This window comes from Juglans regia, chromosome 5 (genome assembly GCF_001411555.2).
Source record: "Juglans regia cultivar Chandler chromosome 5, Walnut 2.0, whole genome shotgun sequence".
Lineage (NCBI taxonomy): Eukaryota > Viridiplantae > Streptophyta > Magnoliopsida > Fagales > Juglandaceae > Juglans > Juglans regia.
The window spans coordinates 6,613,379-6,633,018 of record NC_049905.1 but is presented as its reverse complement, the minus strand read 5'-3'; the positions used below and the strand labels follow the sequence as shown (position 1 = coordinate 6,633,018).

Here is a 19,640-nt window from a genome sequence, read left to right as displayed (position 1 = left end):
TCTCCACTAATGTCATGTTGGGCAGAACCTAAGTCAAATTTCCAATTAAAATCACAGAAACTTCAAACTCTGACGCAACCCTAATCGCTCATTATCTCAATAAAGGAATCTAGTTAGGGAAAAAATAAGATCTGACTGGAAAATTAAAAAATAATATATGAGAAGAAAAACATCATTTCTTCGTTCAATTATGAGAAAAGTAGAAGAAAATAGGTATCCCTAATTCTTCTACATTTGAATTTGCCCGAATTTCCAACAGTAATTTTCAAAAGTGTAAATAAATAAGATTATTTGACAAATTGTTTGAAATTATAAATCTAGATTCGGTTTAATTTTTTTATTCATTAATATAAAATCATAATTAATTATGAAAAAATAAAATTTGTACTATACTCAATTAAATAATTTTATTTAAATATTTCTAAACCAAACAAATTTAAAAAAAAAATTAAATTATTGTAAATTAAATTATGTCATTTGTTGAATTAAAAGCGTCGAAATAGTGCACAATTAATTACTCTTTTTATAATACGTAAACCTGACGCTTTTATACGCTGTTGGTGCGCTCATTCTGGTGGTATAAAACCTCTCTAATTCCCTTGCCAGCGGCCGAATTCCCAGCCCCTCTCTCTCTCTCTCATTTTCTAGAAGAAAGAAAGAAAGATGGCGAGCACCGAACCCGAGCACGAGCACAGAGAGGACGAGGAAGCTCCCGCCAACGAGGATGAGGACACCGGCGCTCAGGTAGCCCCGATCGTCAAGCTCGAGGAGGTCGCAGTCTCTACGGGAGAGGAGAACGAAGAGCCCATCCTGGATCTGTACGATTTTCATTTTATATATCCTCCCTTGTTCTTCCAACTCTAGGTTTTTTTTTCTATACTTTGATTCGGTTCTTGATTTGATTTCGGTGATGTGTAGGAAATCGAAGCTCTACCGTTTCGATAAAGATGGTAACCAGTGGAAGGAGAGAGGCGCTGGTACCGTCAAGCTCCTCAAGCATAAGGAGACCGCAAAGGTTCGCCTCGTTATGAGACAGTCCAAGACCCTCAAGATCTGCGCCAACCATCTCGGTCTGTTACCTTTGTAATTATTTTCTTTATTTTTTGAGCTAGGGTTAGATTTTTTCTCTTCCAGTCTGACGCGGGCTTCTGTACTTTTTCTTCCAGTTCTTCCGACAATGTCGGTGCAGGAACACGCTGGAAACGAGAAGTCGTGTGTCTGGCACGCCACTGATTTTGCCGATGGTGAATTGAAGGACGAGCTTTTCTGCATTAGATTTGCTTCTATTGAGAGTGAGTCTTGATCTCCTTAACTGAGCGACAGACTACAGTATATTTTACTTTTGTGAGTGTTGAAGATTTTTGGTCAGTATATGTTAGTTCTAATAAGTTGAATGAACTCACGTGGTTTTCTTATTGCCGTATGATTTATGTAGGCGTCAGGAAACGATTTTGAGCACTGTAACCTTTCACGTTTGTGTTGCACAAGTGATCGAAAACTTTATGAAGTTAGAAATATTGATTGCCCCAAGAAATGACTTGGAATGAAAATATGATTTCAAGTGTCTGAGTTGTAATTTGTCACTATCACACCCTGTTTTCCTCTGATTTAGCCAATATGATCTCAAATTGCTTGAGGGTTATGTTATTGAAATAGAAGCCTCATTTCTAAGATTATATTCAAGATGGGTTTCAAATTAAGGGTTAAGTTTCATATTGGTTTGTATTCATAAAAAAAGAAGTTACATATTGCTTTAAGTCTCTGATTGTATTTTACACTTAGCATGGTTTGATTTTCTGAAAATTTTGTGGTTAAGTAATGCGGATGAAGTGACAAAAAATAGTTTGGGGAGCAATGTTTTCAATATTACTTGTTGGCTAAACAAGGCTAAGAACTGCCTGCTGTAAATTCATGCATGAAGATAAAAATCTGAAGGTCAATCATCCTCAAACTTATTTATTTTTTAATTTTCCCAAATTTATTATTCTTATTCTTATTTGTTGCATAAGAATGACATCTCTTTGTATTTGACAACCATATGTGTGAGAAAATGGTTCATTTCCCGCAGATTCCTAGTTGTACTAGATTCAAGAAAGTATTATTACATATTTACAGATGATCAATTCTGAATTGTCAGTAGAGTACTGCTTTAGCCAACTAGTATGTTCTGCAGTCAACTCCTTGTATTTATGATAATTTCCTGCAACAATCTCATGCTAAAGTAGATTTTTGTGCAAAAAAATTCCCTGCCTTCCATTTACCGTTGGCTTGGTGCCCTGATCACTGTAGCGTAGAAAAAAAAGTATATAGTCTGTTGTGCCTCTTTATATTGTTGTTATTAAGTTCTCTTTAGTCTTGATGACTAAATCTGATTTGAGGAAAATTTTCTCTTAACTTATATTATTAATGTTTTCTTTGTATTAGATTGCAAATCCTTCATGGAGAAGTTTCAAGAAGTTGCTGAATCCCAAAAGAAAACGGAGGAAAACAAAGATGCATCTGCAGCTGCTGGGCTTCTTGAGAAGTTGAGCGTTGAAGAAAAGAAAACAGAGGACAAAGCTGAGGAAGAGGTGCCCGTTGCAGCCAAAAAAGAAACTAAAAGTGATTTAGAAAAAACTGAGAAGAAAGATGAGGAGCCTGCTTCCTCCACTTGAAGAGGATGTGGTTGTGATGACATTAATACCTGGCAATATGATGAGGTTGGTTGGCTGACCTTTTTCCCATCCATGTATTAAACGATGCAATTTATTGGATTGTGATTTATGGGCATGATTTGGTTCGTCCTGTGCGTTCTTCAGTTGGAGTCCCTTTCAACATTTGGTCGAACTTTGTTTCTTGATTGCTTATTTGAGGGGTTGTGTTTTTGCGATTTGGGTGTTTTCCGAGTTTATCGTAGGGTTTTTTTTCTACACTTTTATTTACGTTGTATGCTGCTCCGGGGTCATTAAGCTCAGGAGCTGCTGTAGGAAAGAGCTATTATAAACATTGAGAGTTTTGTTGGGGTATAATCTCTTGTTTTCTGCAGAGTCTGGAGTTGTCATCTTTCCAATTTATGAACTAAAGGTTGTCTTGTTGTCAATCAATTTTCTTGAAGTTTTAGTTCATTTACTTGTGACCAAAGCTACAAACCCATTTCTACCAGAAATTGTGGAAAGTCTATTATAATTTGGACAAACGATCTAAAAGAAAATGCTTGTAACCCAAAAGAAAATGCAGGTTTGTTCGACAGTGGGCTCATTCTGAAAGCTCAACATGCTTGGTTGCAGATTTAAAAGAATGGATGGTAGATTGAAAAAAGCTTAGATGTAGATAGAGATCATGAGATGCATGAGAGGGAGGAGAAAAGCAAACTGGATGGTAGATTGAAAAGCTTTAGTTAAGACCTGGGAATAGAGATGAGATGCATGCATGAGAGGGAGGAGAAGAGCAAGAGGTTGGGAGTTTAATAAATAAATCAAATAGAATAGAAAATCAAGGGTCTTTTGTCAATAAGAGTAAAAAGTAATGACTTGCTTGCAATTAAAAAAAAATGCTTTTAAGACTATTTAAAAAATAAGTTTAATTAGAAGAATGGTTAGATAGATGGCTTAATAAAAAATAAAGAATATATTTTAAAATTATATAAGTAATTGATATTAGAGTTAATGAGAAGTTTTATTTGTAAGTGGGCTTGAAATCAAGCTAGCTGTTTATTGAATGCTTGTTACTAGTCGTGACAAAATTATTAATTATTAATTTTGTTTATCACTTTATTGTAGAGTTTTCTAAATTTGGTTTTTCTTTTATTATTAACTCTAAAAAAATAGATATAAAGGAAAGATGACTAAACATACAGTCATGGAGTTGAGATGCATGCATGAGAGGGAGGAGAAGAGCAAGAGGTTGGGAGTTTAATAAATAAATCAAATAGAATAGAAAATCAAGGGTCTTTTGTCAATAAGAGTAAAAAGTAATGACTTGCTTGCAATTAAAAAAAAAAATGCTTTTAAGACTATTTAAAAAATAAGTTTAATTAGAAGAATGGTTAGATAGATGGCTTAATAAAAAATAAAGAATATATTTTAAAATTATATAAGTAATTGATATTAGAGTTAATGAGAAGTTTTATTTGTAAGTGGGCTTGAAATCAAGCTAGCTGTTTATTGAATGCTTGTTACTAGTCGTGACAAAATTATTAATTATTAATTTTGTTTATCACTTTATTGTAGAGTTTTCTAAATTTGGTTTTTCTTTTATTATTAACTCTAAAAAAATAGATATAAAGGAAAGATGACTAAACATACAGTCATGGAGTGCGCAAGTGTCGTGTATTACTCCATTTGAAAAAGAGAGAGAATAATTATTAAAAAATTAATTAATTTTTTCATGTAGGTCTTGTATTTATTTATTTTTTTAAATAATTGCGTAGCACTGTACACTCACGATAACAAGTATCATTTTTCATTATATATATATATATATATATAAACTAGTAGTAGGTAACGTCCAAGGGATGTTTGCCTAATTTAGTTAATTAAGAATATTATCATATTTAAATTATGTTAAAACTCTAATTATTTATATAGTTTTACTTTTTTTAAAATATTTAACAAAATTTCATCATTTATTTAATGATGAAATATTAGTATTTTATAAATTAAATTTGATAATTTATTTATGATATGATATTTATATGTTGATTATCTATTTTAAATTAATTTAAATCAGTATTTAAATTTTCACCATTTGATCAAATTTGGAGACTTATGATGAAGGGTTGGATTTAAATCCTAAAAACACCACCACCGAATTCTCCTCACGCTGGGGACCACTTCCACGGAACCACGGAACTCACCACCCGTAGCTCCTCTCTAACCCCACCACGTAGCACCTCTACACGCACGGATTTCTCTCCGTAGTGCCACTGTTAGCCAAGCCCATGCCACCGCACCACCACGACGGCCTAGATCCGCCTCCTACAGCCCACAAGGCCACCACCAGTCTTCCACGGCATCTCCCCTGCTCCTCCATACCCAACCCTCTACCTCTCCCATTTTGTGATTTTGTAAATTTGTAAATTTTGTGATTTTATAGAATTAGGATGATTTATGGTGAGTTTGTAATCATCCTACGGTAATTTTGAGATGATTTTGGTGAGTTTGGTCTGTGCTTGTTGTTATTTTGTGATGATTTTGTGTGGTGATTTTGTAATGATTTTTATAGTGATTGTATGATTTGTTGTAGTAATTTTGTGATCTGTTGTGATGATTTTGTGGTATTTTGTGAAGAATATTGGTTTGAGGATATAGAGAGGGACGAAGAAGAAAAATATAAAATAAGAATACTGTTCATCATTACTGTTTATTGACGATAGATGCTTTTAAGTATAAATATATAAATATAAATATAAATATAAATATAAGATGACAAAGTGTTCCAAACTTCTACGATTAGTTTGAACTCTTAAAAACTCTTTTAAACTTAATTTGTTGATTAACAATTATTGAATGCATGATCAGATGACGTGACTTAATAGAAGCGAAGCTCTTAAAAAATTATATATATAAGATATATATATATATATATATATATATATATATAGACTTCGTTTTATCTATATTCGATTACAACCCGAGCTTGATCATATTATTGACATACACTTTTATATTTGTGGCGATGAAGTGCGTAAGTATCGCCAGTAGCAGAACCAGAAATTTGTTATAGGAGGGCTGAGCAAAGTTAAAATTATAATAAAATATTTTTTATTCTATTTTTTAGTCAAAATAATTTATAAGATCAAAATAATTTTGTAGAGGAGGTTAAAATAACGTTTTAGAGAGAAAACCAATACCATATGAGATAATATAATCCTATTAAATCATAAAAAGACTAATACAATTTTTTTTTTTAGAACTGCTACAGGCAGGCACAACATTGTGCCCGCCTACGGACGACACTTACGTGGCATTTTGCCACGTAAGTAATTAATTAAAAAAAAAAAAAAGAAATTGAAATGTAAAACAATAGAAACGGAAAGGAAAAGCAGAATAGAAGCTTTCTTCGAGCGGGAGATTTTATTTCGTGAATCTGCCGTGGGTGAAGTGAATCAGATGTGAGTGAAAATCTACTGTGAGCGAGAGAAATAGAAGCCGTCAATGCCAGTTCGTGCGGAAGGGGAAACGCCGTCTGCCGTGAGTGACCATTTGCAGTCTTCGGAAGGGGAAAACGCACGCCCAGTTGCTGCAACCCATTTCCATTTGAAATTGGTAATGTCCATATCCAGTTGCTGCAACTATTAAGTGTGATTTATTGTTTGAAAAAAATGTAGTTTATTTTGTTTAGATGTTTATTTTTTTTAGTCTATTTTTTCTTGTTGATAAGGGAAAACGCACGCCCAGTGGCTTGATTGCATCTGAAAGGGAAAAATTTATTTGGGATGAACATTTGCATTCCGTTTGAAATTGATTGTAATTTTTTTGTGTAAAGAAATACTGAATGACAAATATAGTAAAAAGTTGTATATATATATAAAAGTGTCCAACTAAATTATTTTTCTTATTCAAGTATTTATGTAAAGATTTTTCAATTTACTTATATATTTGTAAAGATTGACTTCTAGTATAGAATAAAATTTTAATTTCAAAAGTGTAGACTAAATTATGATGCTAAGCTAAGTCTTAAAGGCTAAGTCCTGAAGGGATATCTTGACTTCTTGTTACTATGTGTAATAGGAAAAAAAATGTTTTTGTCATATTGAAAGTCATTTTAATATAATATTGTAGGTGCGTGCATCTTAATTTTATTATTGAGATAGATGGATAATGAGAAAGAGAAAGAAGATGTATCCCGCATAACAGTTCCTATCACCAATCCATCAATCCAGGTATTGTAAACCTCTTTCAACAGTTGGCGTGTGTTTATTTTATGTGTAGTTATTATCGAACTGGGTTGATTAACATTATGTTGCTATATGTTAGGACAACATATCAAAACCACTTTATCCAACTTTTTCAAATTACATGCCAAGTTACTATGGTCCAGTGCCTCATGCGTGGTTACCACCTTTTGTGCCTCCTTCAAACGCCTACCCATATCCATTGAGCAACCAGGTGATCATTTCTTGGAATATTTATTGTAGTTAGTGTGCTTTAATTTTCTAAACTTGAATATTTTGTCTAATTATTTATGTTTAAATTTTTCTGGAAAACTACAGCAACACCCATGGAACTCTACTTCCGCTGCCGCGTCAAGTATTGCTACCTTGAGTAGCCTGGGTGTTGCGTCAAGTAGTGCTGCCTTGAATAGTTCCGGTGCCGCGTCAAGTACTGCTGCCTTGTATAGTTCCGCTATACAAATGATGGGACCTCCTCCAACTGCCTACCCATATCCATGGAGCAGCCAGGTGATCATTTTGTAGAGTATGCCTTTGTAGTTAATGTTGTACTTGAATATTTGGTCTAACTGCTTATGTTTACGACATACCTTTTGGAAAACTGCAGCAACACCCATGGATCTCTACTTCCGTTCCCACGTCTAGTTCCTCAAGTAGTGTCAGCTCTAGTGTAGCTGCCAGTTCTAGTGTACAAACCAGCGCTAGTGTTGCTGCTAGCTCTTGTTCGGCTTTACCAGCATTCGTTCCTCCAACTTCTACCAACCCATATCCATGTGCCAGTGAGGTGATGTCTTGGATTCTCCACATGCAGTGTCTTTTACATTATTATTCAAAACATATTTTTTCATGTCATACTTTTTTCTACTAATTTACAGGAAAATATAGTGCAGCAAAGTAACTCTGTTGAAGAAATTAGTGAGGCCACATCAGACTCAATAGAAGTTGAAGCGCAATCTACTGCCTCTGTGGGTAATACGGTTGATACGAACGAGACTGGCACTGATGGGGTTGATATCAAAGTTTTAAATTTTGTACCGTATCGGCCGGTACGGCCGAAATTTTTCGTTTCGGCCATCCAGCCGGTACAGGTACTATATGTGTTCCGTACCGGCCAAAATACCGGCCGTACCGGACTGTACCGGACGTTTCGGCCTAAATTTCGGCTTGTACCGGCCTATATTTCGGCAGGTACCGGCCGATATTTCGGCCTGTGTATTTTTTTTTTTTTCATTTTTTCAAATTACAAATTTATTTTTTAACCCCTAATTTAAACTAAACTATTTATAATTTATATATATATGTATTTATATATAAATATTATTTTGAAATATAATTTTTATATATATTTATATATATAATTTATTTATATATCGACTATCCCGAAACGGTACCAATACCGAAATATTTCGTTCCAGTGCCTTGACTGGTACGTCGTCCGGTACGGTATTCAAAACATTGGTTGATATTACTGAGGAGCCAATGCCAGGGTTGTGTTTTGAGTCGGAGACTGAGTTGATGAATTATTATAAACATTACGGAAAGCAATGTGGTTTCCCGGTAATGACACAAAGGAGTAAAAGAGAGAAAGATGGGACTGTGAAATATGTCACTGTGGGATGTGCTCGGGTGGTAAGGCACGGAATAGGTCGTCAAACGTCTCGAAGCCTCGGCCAACAAGCAAGACAGACTACAAGGTAAGGATGAATGTCATGTTAAAGGATGGGAAGCTGTGTGTGACATCCGTCTTTAACACACACAATCATGGGCTCAGTCCAAGAAAATCCAGGTTTTTCAGATGCAACAGAGAAGTTAACGAGTCCGTTAAGAGGGTGTTGGATACTAATGATGAGGCTGGCATATGGATGAATAAGAGTTTCCATGCTCTTGTGATTGAAGCGGGTGGGTATGAGAACGTACCATTTGGAGAAAAAGATTGTCGTAACTATATTGACAAGGCACGACACCTGCTTCTTGGTAAAGGTGGTGCTCAAGCGCTGTTTGAGTATTTTAGAAGGATGCAAAACAAGAATGATGGTTTTTTCAGCCTCATGGAATTAGAAGATGATGATAGACTGAAAAGTGTGTTTTGGGCGGACCCCCGTAGTAGAGGGGCATACAACTACTTTGGAGATGTGGTAACATTCGATACCACATACTTGACAAATAGGTATAGAATGCCATTTGCACCTTTTGTGGGTGTAAACCATCATGGACAGTCAATCCTTTTGGGTACAGGCCTTATTTCAAGTGAGGATACAGAATCGTTTATTTGGTTATTTAAAACTTGGCTTGATTGCATGGATGGAAAAGCGCCGAATGCTATTATTACAGATCAAGATCGCGCAATGAAAAATGCGATCGCCATTGTCTTCCCGAACACGCGGCATAGATATTGCTTGTGGCACATATTGCGAAAGGTCCCTGAGAAACTTGGTTCACATGGTCAATACAAATGTGGCTTGAAAAGTAAGTTGCTATCTTGTGTATATGACTCCCTTACAATTGAGGAGTTTGAGAATTCTTGGAAAAGCCTCAATGATACTTTCAACTTGCATGAAAATCCATGGTTGCAAAGCTTATATGCAGAAAAAGAGTTTTGGGTGCCGATATATTTAAAGAACTCGTTCTGGGCTAGAATGAGTACAACTCAACGCAGTGAGAGCATGAATGCTTTCTTCGATGGCTACGTGCATGCCAGAACAAACCTTAAAGAGTTTGTTGATCAGTTCGACAATGCTCTCAAGAAAAAAGTTGAGAACGAAAACCAAGCTGATTTCAATTCATTTAACTTCACTATCCCTTGCATATCACACTTGGCTCTTGAGAAGAAGTTTCAAGATGTATACACAAATGCAAAATTTAAGGAGGTTCAACAAGAGATAATGGGAATGATATATTGTCATTGTCGTTTCGAGAAAATGGATGGAGTAATCGCAACTTACTCGGTCGATGATCAAGTTAAGGCTGAAGATTTCATCAAGGAGGTTACGTATACTCTTTACTTTAATGAGGCCGAGTGTGAGGCGAAGTGTGTTTGTGGGTTGTTTGAGATGCGAGGGATAATATGTAGACATATTCTTGCCATCTTTTCAGCTAAGAAAGTCCGTGAGTTGCCAGAAAAGTACATAATAGACCGGTGGAGGAAAGACATAAAACGGGCTTATACTATTATTTCGACCAGTTATGACGCTGTTGATCAGAGACCCGAAACTGTTAGGTATAAACGTATTTTGAGAACTTTCAATGAGGTAATAACAAATGCAGTTTCGTGCGATGGACATACTCAGGAAATGATTTCGAACTTGTATGCGATGAATGAGGTATGGTGCACATCGAAGCCCTCCAACATAGATCTCAATGTTGGAGGAAGTACCGTGAATGCAGTCACGGAAGGAAGTTCCAAAAAGGTGCTAAGTCCCCATGTTGTCAGAGGCAAGGGAAGACCCCCGTGTAAGAGGAGGATGTCGAGGATGGAGGAACGAGTGAAGAAAATTAAAACTAAGGCTGCGAATAAGAAACAAGATAAGGGAAAAAGTAGACTGGTGAGAGCATATTTATTGTCATTATTACCTAATGTTCATATTCGAGTATTTGATAATATACTATTACTTTCACTTACTTGTGAACTCATTCGTATTTTCTATGTTGTCAGAGGCGTAGATTGGACACCGAACTATTGGAAAGCAGTGAAAACCAACTCGGCCTATCGGGAATGAGGATGCAAGAAAATGTACAAACTCCCATAATGGTCAATGAAGAAAGTGGACAACATCCAGTGATGGGGACACAAGAAAGTGGACAACATCCAGTGATAGGGACACAAGAAAGTGTACAATTACCACTTGAAATCATTTTATTATATAGTTCGTTGTTTTTTATGTGGGTCTTACTTTATCTTATATTATGTTCACAGATGCAACTAGGAATGGATGGAACACAACCGAAGATGGCAGATGGAACGCAGCCAAGCATCGTCTTGTAGCAAAATTTTAGAGATCCATTATGTTTACTTATGTTGTGTGTTGAATTTGGGTTGGATGTAGTTTGTTGGCATGTGTGTTAGGGGTGAAACGTAGGAATTTGTGTGTTAGTGTTAGAGTTTTGGAGTAGACTATGTATTAGTGGTAAAAGTGTTCGTTTTGTAAATGCGGCTTGGTATTTAAGCCCACGTTTTGCACATTTTGTATCCAAGTACGCTATATATGTAAGTTGGAGTTTGTATCCAAGTACTCAGTTTATGTGATTTTGATTGAATGTGACTGTCATCAGTTGTTGGTTTGTAAATTATACTGTGTTTGATATTGCCTCTTATGTCAACGTGGAAAAAAGTAAATCAATAAACCTGTAATTTATTCCTGTCAAATGTTCTGACAAAATGATCAGGCTGGTAAGTCATTTTCACGCATATACATACTTTTTAATAAGTAGTGGCACGTTCAGACAAAATAAAGTCTCAGGATTGAAGATCAAATACAAATCAGAATATTGTCTGAAATATATAATTTTAAAGTCTTGACTTACAAACGCTAAGTTCTTATAAAATACAAATACAAACTCGTCAACGCAGTGAGAGTATCAAATACAAGTAAATAAATATGGCTATTAGCCAAAGTACAAGAAATAGTTTGCGTGCATACAGCATGTCGTCTTCTTGACGGCGAAACTGGGCTTGATCGTTATGGAGTGCCAACTCCCTCTTCCCGAACTCTGCTTCTCTTTTTTGAAGTTCTTCATCTTTCCTTAATACTTATACTTCTCTCTTTTTAAGTTCTTCATCTTTCCTTAATACTTCTACTTCTCTCTTTTTAAGTTCTTCCTCTTTCCTTAATTCTGTTTTTCTCTTTTTAAGTTCTTCCTCTTTCCTTAATACTTCTGCTTCTCTCTTTACAAGGGCTTGCTCTTTATATTCACTACTATTTGACCACTTGAAAAACTTGCACTGCGGTAACCCCTGATTATAAATAAATAATCAAATTTTTGAATAAAACATTAATATGAAAACAGAAACACACAAGTACTATTAATTGCGTTTACCTACCTCTTTGTTGTACAGTACCCAAAGTATGCTCGGCCCGGATTTCTTCGAGTATTTGATATTCTAAGTACAGCTTGATTCCCACAGCTGCACATTGGGACGTTACTCGATGTATGATTAAGCAACGACGTTGAAGCAACTGATGACGACATTCTAAATCTGTCACGACACCTGCACAGCACCTCCAACAATGAAACAGCCCAAACAATCAGTAGTCCAAACCATAAACCATCAACCATCAACGTTGACTGCATCTCAAAATCAAGATTAAAATTTTCAGCTCATCCATAATATACCAAATTAGTATTGAGGAAACATAGATTTAATTACTCATTAATCCAATATACAGTTAATGAAGGCCATGGAATTACATTAAGAGTTTGCATGTTTGGGAAGTACTACAGGAGGCTAGGAATGCCAATAAATACACAGTACTATTCATAAGGTCCCTATATATACGCCTATCTACATGTATACATATTTGCCCACTAAGACACATAGCAACAAATTATGATTTCAAGCTGCTGAGAAAAGGTCGAATCGCACTCATGCAGGAACTCACCACTTGCACTCTTCATCCAAACTGACTCTTAAGGGTTGAAGTACCTGGAAAAATACCAGTCAAAGCATATTAGGCATTAATTAGGATTTCCTTCTGTACTAGGACACTAAAACAAGTAGTATCATAAGATTCAGTTCACTTAGTAAATCTAGAATGTTCTCATGGCTTTATAAATCTGCCTCAACAAATACATGGTGATTTCATACACCTTAGTCAACCTATTCATAACATCCTCTGCAGCCCCCTCCCCCCAAAACAAACAATCTATAACAGCCCACTATAACATACAAATTCACTATCTGCCTCACCATTATAAAATCAAGTGAGGTTTTATGGAAATGGTAGACTTGATAGGGATTAATGCTAAGTCTGCCTTTATACATGTCTTCCCAACATATTCATATATGCACCAGGTGTTTTTAATCCAAACATATTCATTCGACACCCTAGCATATCAAGCTATTTACACATGATGACCAAACTATTGATGCTCTAAGAACACTTCCATATCAAAACATATCAAATCTGAAAAATATTAGGCATTATTGCTTCTTCAGAGTTGTAAAATGTTGGTATCTTACCCTTGTACAAATATACTTTTGTAATGGTTGATGGTTGTGAATACTTCAAAAAGTACTTTCTCTTCACCACTGCCTTCCACGAAATCCCATCTAGACCATCTGCACAGGTACATACCCTCTAGACCATTTTCCACTGATTTCATACCCTTTTTGTAGTTATTTTTTCCAATATACAAACCTATCCACTACACGTGTTCCATTTCATCTCCTTTTTTTCCCTTTTGGTTCTTATTCATCCTCGTTCTTTTTATCAATTAAGATATAAACTTTGCATGTAGGTAACTTAAAAAAATTATATTTATGGGGAATCCATTAAGCATACAGCCCTATATTTATGGGGAATCCACCAATGAACTTCTCTCTACTGGACATGATATTTTAGCTCAAGAATCCAATTTATTCCTATTGAGCTCAAGAATCCAGTTTATTCTTATTGATTGACATGGAATGATTTTAATATCCAACCACAAATAAATCAGCTTCTCTTCCATATTCTACAAAAAATCCTTCAAAAACTAATCAACTACCCTGAAAATTTTAATGATCACAAGTCATTATCTAGTGAATAATAATGCATGAAAAATTGGATTTATTTAATTCTCTAGTGAATTTGGGTTTTCGAGCAAGTCATTCTCTAGTGAATAATAACAGAAACACACAAGTCAGTGAATAATAACCCAGATTTTTCTAGTGAATAATAACAGAAACACACAAGTCATTATCTAGTGAATTTTAACAGCTCATACCTGGGAGGAGAGAAATCACATACCTGGGAGGAGAGAAATCTGGGTTGGGAACCACAGATCGATTCGCACCACGAGAGAAATCTGGGTTTTCGAGCAAGAAGAAATCGCTTCGCACAGAGAAACCATTTCGAGCAAGAAGAAACCGCGTCGAGCAAGACGACCCCTCTTCGCACAGAGAAACCGAACAAGAAGAAGAAGAAGGACGAAGTCGAGCAAGGGTTTTCGAAATGTTAGGGTTCGGGTTCGTTATCAGAACACATACCTGGGAGAACCAGAATACATTTAATTATCTCAAATACGCACTGTTTTGAATTAAATAAAACGGTGTGCATGATCTCCACGTAGGATGTCGTCCGCGTACAGGCATGAGGTATGCCTGCCTTTAGACTTTTCCTTTTTTTTTTTTTCAAACTTTGTGGGGGCCATGGCCCCCCTGCCCCAGTGTAGGTCCGCCACTGAGTATCGCATAATTTCTTTGAAATAAATAAATACGAGATTTACATAAAAAAATTAATTTTTTAATACTAGATCTTACTTTTTTTTAAAATGATTGTGCGGTACTTATGCACTTCACGATTGTACGTAACATTACTCCATTTTTATTAATGTTACAATAAGTTTTTCTGCTAATTTATTATTTTCATAAATAACAAACTCAGTAATTTATAGCTTTATTTTTGCAGTTATATAGTTCTTAATTAAGAACTTAAAAAACCTATATTGACAAATTTCGTATTTATAATGAACCGTATAAATGATTTTTTCTGAACAAAAACCATATGAAGTATTATAACAAAATGTACTTTTAATCTATACAAATATATATATATATATATATGTATGTATGTGTGTATGTATGTACATTGCAGATAAAATTTTGTAGATTGCCACAATTTAGAAAATGGTTCCGATTTGTTTATGGAGGGAAAGGAACGAGTGAAGTTTCAAGGATCATGAATGGTTATTAGATGAACTTAAAACTTTCTTTTTTAATACCATATTGTTCCAATGGTCGATTGTAATTGATTTTAATGGTACGACCATTCATTAATTTCTTGTATGATCATTAGAACATCATTCATAGGTGTTGGTGTATTTGGACTTTTGTGTATTCTTACTATCAATAAATTTTTATTTACCAATAAAAAAAAATATGTTCTCAGTAAGTAGTGTTTAAGATGTTCATACAGTTTTGGTTCATCTAAATTATTTTCTATAACAGTATTTAAAAATGTTGAGTGGGTGGCCGGCTATCAAAACCTGGCGTAAACCTAGCTACCGGAATAATCCGACCACCATGAAAACAACATGTAAACTAGCTCCGGTCTTTGCATGCTCTGATCTTCTCAGATAAACCAAATTATCTTTGATTCACTCTATCGGATGCAGTGTGGACGTCTTCACCAATTCCCTAAATGAGTGGGTGTGATATTTGCCAGAGTTGTTATGGATCTCTTGGTTGTATCCATATATAATTTAATAAATATGATGTTTTAAGTTTTTATCAAATTCAAATTGTTCGTTTCATAACATGAATTTTGTTATTCCATCAAACAGTTTTTATCTAATGATTATCTAATTATTATAAGTATTTTCTCAACCTTCCAAACAAAATACAAAAAAAAAATTCAACCTTTTTAAATCTCAAAATAAAAATAATATTAAAAAATTATACTATAATAATATTTTAATTTTATAACATTTTTATTCAATTTTTCCCCCTCCTCTCTCAAAACCTCATAAACATCTTAATTCAAAAGGTGGTGCTACAGTCACTAAAAATTTGTCCTGAAAGATGTCCCGAATGGTGCATTTTATTTTTTCATTTTTCTTTTCATTTTTTTCATGTATTTTTTAATCATCATAAACATTTAAAAAAAATAAAAAATTCTCAACGTCATTAAAAAATACTTCCTTAATCATTAAGTAAAAATAAAAAGAAAATCGGTAGAAATCGTCAGGATCCATTTTCGAGATCCCAAACATTTTTTTAATTCAAACTATTTTACTATTATTCACAAAATCTTTTAATACTATTCACAGATTATCTCACTAACCAAATCATACCACTTCTCTTGGATTTCTGGTAATTGTGTTTGCACCATTGAGAAGTACTAAAACCTTCATTTTGTTAGGTTATTGTGCAAACCAATTAACGTGGTTATATATATATAAATATATGAAAAATTTTATTTATCATTTGCACACACCACACAACACACTTTTTTTAATTTTTTTAGTTTTTCTCTTACCAAATGTGTAATGTATGAATAATAAATAGAAAAATTCAATTAATTTAAAAAGAATAAAATAAAAATAAATAAAAATAAGTGTTTTGTGTGATACTGGAATGATCAGTAGCAAATCACCCTCTCTATAAATAGAGGTATAGTTATGACCCACAATCTCTCAAAACTCACATCTCTTGTACATTCGTATAGCCTAGGCCATGTTTAGATATAGAAACTATTTTATCTCATCTCCTCATTACAACTTTTTAAATTTCGACAAAAAATATAATAAACAATTCAACTTTTTCAAATCTTAAAATAATAATAATATTAAAAAATATTATTTTAATAATATTTTATTCAACTTTCATATAAGACTATCTCATCTCATCTCACTATTCAAAAAGTGTGCTAATTAGTCTCTGACATCCTTAATCCATTCATCAGGTTTATTGCGAAGAGGAGCTTATTGAAGCAATGAAACAGCTTCAGGGAAGAGAGACTGCTTCTGCTTCATAGAAGTGATTGTGCACAAAGATGATACCAGCAAAGAGTTGCTGGAATGGGGGTCCAGGGTCAGTGCAGCCAATAGCCGCCCACCAAATCCTCGATGACAAATTAAACAATCTAAATAAAAACCAGCTGATCCAAGCTAGCTATGCTGATATGTTCCAATATAATCGATGTGGGATCTTTGTTTATATTTTGTGTGTGGAAAACTGATCATTTTTTTGGATGAAATAGTGTGTTACAATAGAGACTGTGGGATGTGACCATCGATACTAAGTTCTAACTGATGATTGTAATGTGCTGAGAATAACTCGGGTTCTGCTATCCAGCTTAAGGGCTAAGTTCTCAGGGGCATGTTTGGACTAGTACTTTCTTCAAGCCTAATGAAGCCTGACTTTTCACCAGCCCTGTTAGGTCTATCCCATGATTTAGACCTGTCTTCTAAAACTTTTAAACATGTTTTTCTAGGTCCTAGAGTTCCCGAACATGAATAGAGAGAGAGAGAGAGAGAGATGCCAATATGCATGTTAAATTTAATCATTTTCAATCATGTTTATTTGATATCACTTGGAAGTTGGAACGTGCCATATCAACCGGTGAAAGGGGGCTTCAGGTCAAGATTGGGGTGATGAACTCTCCTAACTCAATAGGGCAGCAAGAACCCAATGATTCTATCTTCCAATTGAACAGTCTTGCCACAGAAAGTTACTTACTAGCACAATGCTTGGTGGGGGGAGTTCGAATGATTCTACTCAAAGGATTCAATGAAGCATCTGTCATGGATATTTCTCACAATTTAATCAAGATAGGTGTAAATAAAAGAAAAGATGAGCTAAGAGTTACAAAAATTAAAAGATAGATATAATATATCTGGATTCAATTTCGTATTCAAAGCTTTTGAACTTCATGAAACTAAGCCACTCATTGTATACTTCTACAAAAATATCACACAATCCAGACTTGCAGGGATTGCTCTGATTGTCTATGCAAACTACATGAGAGTATGCCTTTGATTCTGATATTCTAGATTTTTTTTCTGCATTTCTAACCAGAAATCTACACTAGGGTTTCCAGATCGGCCAGCAGTTCATATTGGAAAATAACTCCACCTCTACCAAAACCAACAATCATAACAAACTGCAGGCGATGAATGCTCATGTGAAGAGAATCTTAAGCTTCAAGGAGTTTGATATGCATATCGAGTACACCAAGTACAACAGACTCCAAAAAATGAATGGCACCCTTCAATATCTATCTTACTAACCATCAGAATCTTCAGTTTGCAGGTGGTTTTGATGCAGAGGCTATACAAGCATTTGAAAAATTAAAGAAAGCCTGATTGGATAGTGAAAAAGCATGCGTTGCTAAACACCCCGTACAAGTTAGAATATTGAAACTTTTTAGTAGTATATTATAAATCCACTGGCAAGTGAAGTATCCTTAGTTTATTCATGTTAGTTTTCAATGATTACATATATGGGTATATATTTTAGACAAGGGTAAGTTCCATTGGTTACTAACTTGAGTACCAACATAAGTTCCATTGATTGCCAACCTGGGCACCAAACTCTACGATAATACACGATCAATGCCGTGGCAAACATTGGTAACCTTAAAGCTGATGAAGCGAATCCTTCCTATCTTTTTGGTACACATTACATCTGCAAAAATATTACCATTCATTTTACATGGGATCTATTACTAACGACTCAAAATTGTTAAGAGATCCATTCCTTCCTTGGCTGCCTAGGGAGTCTTTAACCCCAAAAAATAGGTGAATAAATAAAATGTGTGGAAATCATATTTTCCTTGCAAATGACATTCTATTTTCCTTGCTTAGATTTACACGGAAAGAATGCACAGAAACGCCTTCAGGAGAGAGCCATTCGGAATGTTTGTAGGCTCAACATGAAAATTTATGCCAGCCCATCAAACCTCACATTGATCCTAAACCTAACATACAAGCTAGTACCATCTATCAGTTGAAATGGTGCCTCAAACGTGTCTCTCTCTCTGACTCTAGGGATCAAATCTGGCAAAACAAACTTGCGCAGGTATTTTAACTTTTACGCCATCACAGTTAACTAGTGAGTCAAAATACTAATAAATCAAACCAATCGCATTCACAGAAACAATACCCACCAAACCTAAGCATAATACATTAGCAACGTCAATATCACATAACCGTCTCATAAATGCAAAATCAAAAGCTCAACAGAGTCAATCACTACGTCAGGACATATAACTTGAGAAAAAAAGAACGTTACGAGATGTTTCCTCAAGCAGACGTAAATGACAGCTATGAAATCAGAAAAGACAGACATTAAGATCCTAAAGCTGGAAAAGAACTCGAGTGAGAAATGACCCCACTGTTGATCTGCTTCTACTTGGATCTCTGCCTCATCTTTCGGCGCTTCCTCTTCAATCTCCTCATACGCTTCTTCTTCCACTGAAGGGAAAAAAAAAAAAAAATACACGGCCACCGTTGTAATTTAGCGCAGTGGAAATTATTTTGACAATGAAAATTATTTCGACATAGTTCGATTATTACCTTGGCTCTCATGGTGACACAGTGAGATAGAAACCCTGTCCTCCGCCTGCCAAAACCCTAGATAACTCTGCGCAGTCGGGGAAAACGAAGGCCGCTTTACAAGTGGGATTGCGGTGGCTTAGCGTTATTTATACGCAAGCCCTACAATTTTAACTGGGCCGGGTTTAAAAACGTGCGTGGTCACTGGGCCCATCACAGTGTGGATCAGCATATTTGATACGAATAATATTATATATAGTTTTAGATATATAAATCTTATGAATTTTTTTAAAAAATAGTAATGATATACCTAAAATTATTTTACAATTTATTTTTAAAAGATCAATGAAATTATGTCACTCTATTAAAAATAAATTTTAATATTTCGAAACTACTCTCCATTTTCGCTAAGCTTGTAAACAGTTGTAAAATAGTTATGAATTTATCATTTTCTTTACAAAAATAGATAAATATGAAACCTACATAATAATTTTTTGAAGTACTCAGTTTTGAAAACAAGGTAATACTGTGTATAATTAAAAGGTTTGGCATAGGGATAATAGGGCAGGTTTGG

At 34.8% G+C, this 19,640-nt stretch overlaps 2 protein-coding genes and 1 long non-coding RNA gene across 3 annotated transcripts; 2 read left to right on the top strand and 1 right to left on the bottom strand.

Annotated features, from left to right (window-relative positions):
* The first annotated feature begins 551 nt into the window (after positions 1–551).
* Positions 552–3,079, top strand: LOC108989874 (ran-binding protein 1 homolog a-like). Its single transcript, XM_018963637.2, has 4 exons — positions 552–818; positions 919–1,070; positions 1,167–1,292; positions 2,425–3,079. The coding sequence occupies exons 1-4, from the start codon at positions 664–666 to the stop codon at positions 2,652–2,654; spliced, it is 663 nt and encodes a 220-aa protein (XP_018819182.1). The 5' UTR covers positions 552–663; the 3' UTR covers positions 2,655–3,079.
* A 6,605-nt stretch (positions 3,080–9,684) lies between these two features.
* On the top strand, positions 9,685–11,057 carry LOC108989863 (protein FAR-RED IMPAIRED RESPONSE 1-like). Its single transcript, XM_035690418.1, has 3 exons — positions 9,685–10,413; positions 10,524–10,700; positions 10,785–11,057. The coding sequence occupies exons 1-3, from the start codon at positions 9,754–9,756 to the stop codon at positions 10,851–10,853; spliced, it is 906 nt and encodes a 301-aa protein (XP_035546311.1). The 5' UTR covers positions 9,685–9,753; the 3' UTR covers positions 10,854–11,057.
* A 7,580-nt stretch (positions 11,058–18,637) lies between these two features.
* Positions 18,638–19,224, bottom strand: LOC118348405. The gene is made up of 2 exons (XR_004801513.1): positions 19,088–19,224; positions 18,638–18,985 (listed from the first exon to the last, which is right to left on the bottom strand). It is a non-coding gene; the product is annotated as an uncharacterized LOC118348405 (long non-coding RNA).
* Between the last annotated feature and the right edge of the window lie 416 nt (positions 19,225–19,640).